Source organism: Alexandromys fortis, unplaced genomic scaffold (assembly GCF_014885135.2).
Source record: "Alexandromys fortis isolate MF-2015 unplaced genomic scaffold, M_Fortis_MF-2015_v1.1 scaffold_367, whole genome shotgun sequence".
NCBI classification, from domain to species: domain Eukaryota; kingdom Metazoa; phylum Chordata; class Mammalia; order Rodentia; family Cricetidae; genus Alexandromys; species Alexandromys fortis.
The window spans coordinates 616,300-619,989 of record NW_026068258.1 but is presented as its reverse complement, the minus strand read 5'-3'; the positions used below and the strand labels follow the sequence as shown (position 1 = coordinate 619,989).

The 3,690-nt window shown below is 44.9% G+C and overlaps 1 protein-coding gene across 1 annotated transcript; it reads left to right on the top strand.

The window, feature by feature from the left end:
- The first annotated feature begins 4 nt into the window (after positions 1-4).
- On the top strand, positions 5-3,286 carry LOC126494342 (immunity-related GTPase family M protein 1-like). Its single transcript, XM_050131626.1, has one exon. It carries the CDS (start codon positions 5-7, stop codon positions 749-751), a length of 747 nt encoding a protein of 248 aa, XP_049987583.1. The 3' UTR covers positions 752-3,286.
- The last annotated feature ends 404 nt before the right edge of the window (positions 3,287-3,690 follow it).

Here is a 3,690-nt window from a genome sequence, read left to right as displayed (position 1 = left end):
GAGCATGGAGAACTACCTGGAGGAGATGGACTTCAGCCAATATGACCTGATCATCATCATCGCTTCTGAGCAGTTCAGTTCGAATCATGTGAAGCTGGCCAAAGCCATGCAGAGCATGAGAAGGAGGTTCTATGTCGTCTGGACAAAGCTGGACAGGGACCTCGACACAAGTGCCCTCCCAGAACCCCAGCTACGGGAGAACATCATAAAGAACATCCTGGAAAACTTCCAGAAGGAGGGGGTGGAGAAGCCCCCCATATTCCTAGTATCCACCTTTAGTCCTGATTCTCACGATTTCCCTAAGCTTAGAGAAACGCTGACAGAAGACCTCTATAGCATCAGGTATGATGGTCTCTTCCGAACCCTTTCCCACGTCTGTGAGGAGAGTATTAGTAAGAAAGTGGAATTCGTTAAAGGGATCATAAAGGAGAATAATTTAACGAAACAGTTTAAAATCTCAGATCCAAATAATCTGGAAGAGTGTCAGAAAGTCTTCCAAGAAAACTTTGGTGTTGATGACAAATCTCTCCACCAGGTGGCTCTGAATATGAGACATCCTCAGGTTATACAGGATCACCAACAAGATGGCTGGACAATGTCTCTGCTGCACTATTTGCCCGTTGGAGCTGTTAACTTTGTCCTTTGCTGTTTTGCCTCAACACACAGGCAACAGGCACGTGCACTTGATGAAGCTGCTGAGAAAACCATGGAAAATCTGAATAAAATCTTGAAGGACATTCTCCTTCCTTAGGAAGGGCAGGCTAACCAAGGTTCTCTCCCTAGCTTTCTACCCGACATCTACCCCCAGTTGAACTTAAATGCCGGATAGGTTTCAAGTTCCTTGAGGCTAATAGGCCGACTTTCCTGATGGGCTTTCCCCTCAGGAAACAGTACTATGGGTTTTGCTTTTTACCATTTGTTTAATTTTATTGCAAGTGAGCTTTCTGGGATTCCAATTTAGGAGACATTTCCTTTTTCTAATTGCACAGAATTTCACGTCTGACACATGGTCACCTTGGCACCTATGACTGATGATATAGTTTTTCTTAGAGGCCTCTTAATTTTTGCTTCTGTCTTTCCTCTCTCTTTTCTTCCCTTTCGTGGGAGGTGGAGCATCCTTTCGGGAATAAGGAAGAGCTTGTTTCTGCCCACTGTCTGAAAACATGGCTAGCAGAGGCCTGTTCTCTGACCTGTCCTTTGATGTGTAAAGAGAGGGGATTTAATTCTGTACCACTGGTAATGGGATTCACAAAGCGCTGACTGGAAGACTTCTAGGTTCCCCACACGACCCCCAGTGGTGTCATGGATGTCATGGCCCCTCATACTCAGGGCACCCACAGTCTCCTATTGCATCTGACTTCCTTATCCACCCCTAATTCTCCAGGTCAAACCCCTATCCAGACATATGGACCCTTATCCCTTCCTCACGGAGTTTTCCCATTTCGCTCAGTTGTGTGAGTGTTTGTGTTTATTTAAGACAGATGCTTCTCCGTGTGCTGTTACATCCCCTTTTCTCAGTCCCCCTCTCAAAGGATGTCAGAGAGCTGTTGTAGGGCCCAGCCCAGCCATTCAAACAATAGGCCCGAGTTTCAGTTTATCCTAAAGCAATACCTGCTTTGGGGAAAGATCACAAACTGAGAGCACACAGTCTCCACCCAGGAATGGACCTTTTAAAGGCAAAATACCAAATGTTCCAAAGGAAATGCCTAATGTTCCAACCATTGTAGACGTAGATTCCAACACCACCAGATGTCCCTTAGCCTAGCACACACCCATCCCCTTTCACCAAGACACCCATAGACAAATGTCAGCCAATCAGGGGCCCTGAACCTTAGGAATCCTTTCACCTCAACCTCTGCTGTGTTAAGAACCCCACCCGAGCTGGTTTTTTATGACTCACTGTCCTGTCAGATGGGTGGAGGGTCCAAGCTGGAGCCTGAATCAAGGCTCTTTGCTTTTGCATATGAGTGCGGACTCTGTGGTTGTTTGGGGGACCCTGTGATCTGGGAATAACACTGTCAGCTCTGTGCCCTCCACTTCTTTCTTTTCAGAACACTAAATACTTTCCTCTTCCAGCCATTACCAAAGTCACACCCCAGCATGCCTGCTTCCGTGCCACTTGTGCTGAGAGGGGTTATTTTTGGACAGTACAGCCCATGATAGATGAAAGACGGTCATCACAATAGGAGCATAGGGCAGCTGGGCATATTGTGGAGAGAGAGAGAGAGAGAGAGAGAGAGAGAGAGAGAGAGAGAGAGAGAGAGAGAGGCACACTGCTCCTTGTCTCATGTTCTTATTTTCACTCAGCCCAAGGCCTCAGTCTATAGAACGAAACCATCCACGTTCAGAGTGGGTCTTCCAACCACAGTGAGCCAAGTTTAGAAACTCTCTCACGGAAATTCCATAGTTATTCTAGATCCTGACAATTTGACATTCCACATTAGGTTCACAGGTACAGTGATAGCAAAGGGGTATATTGGAGTTTTATTGATTAACATTGGGAAGACGGTTGGGTGTGGCTCAGTAATACAGTGCTTGCCTAGCACATGGGTTTTGATACCCAGAAAGAAATTGTTCAAACAAAGTCTGTTTTGAGACAGAAAGAAAATGTAATTGTATTAGTTGAGAAAAACGCATCAACTATATCATCTTGCTGGCACAAGAACTTTGTAAAACCGAATCACTCAAATGGAAAAGGGAGGTCTACTTTAAATGCTGGGGTAAGGATGGGCTGGGCTAGGACGTCTCAGTGGTGGTGGGATTGGGATTGAGGGTGAGCACAGCTCTGCCTGGCCTCACCTTCCACACTCTTATTCCTTTGTTACATAATTCGATAGACTCACAGGGAGGGTCTGCAAAGAAATCACTCAAGTTTTGCTTGTCATCCGGATGATGCTCAGAAATCATTGTTGACGTCAAGTTTGTAGCGTAGATTCTGCTATAGTGTGTTCACTGTGAGAAAGTGAGCTTGCTCGTTTAAAGTCACGCGGCTGCTGCTGCTAAGCTTGTATGTGTTTGGATCCAGCACCGAGGAAACTGACATGCAGACTGTGGCTCACTGTGGGCCCGACTGGGACAGCAGGGTGTAAATTCTCTCTATGTCCTAGAACATAGATGTAGAATTTCTCCTTGCTTGTTCTATATACATGCCTCTCTATGCACAGATACAGAAATATATGTACATGTTATATATTCACCATACACATATATTGTGTATTGCATGTAACATACATGTAGTGTTAATCTCTATGATAAATAAATAATAAGAGTATACTATCTAACTATATGTATTGGTTTTTGTTCTTTTTAATTTTTGATAGCTTCATACATGACTACTGTATTTATATCACTCCCCTTCCTTCCTCCACATATTCTTGTGTTCCCCCAAATATTTTTCTTTATTTATTTTTATTGGTCCTTTGAGACAGGGTTTCTCTATGTAGCTTTTGAGTCTTTCCTGGAACTCACAGAGATCCACCTGCCTCTCCCACCTGAGTGCTGGGGTTAAAAGCCTGTTCCATCACTTCCTGGCACCCCCAAATGTTTTTAATGATGGATTATTTTTGAGACAGGCTTTCTCTGTGTAGCCCTTACCCTGGCTGTCCTGGAACTTGCTCTGTATACTAAGCAGGCCTCGAACTCACAGAGATCCACCTGCCTCTGCCTCCCGAGTGCTGGGATTAAAGGCGT

Excerpts from the sequence above, each read along its gene's own strand:
- LOC126494342 (XM_050131626.1), top strand. The coding sequence starts at position 5 with ATGGAGAACTACCTGGAGGAGATGGACTTCAGCCAATATGACCTGATC.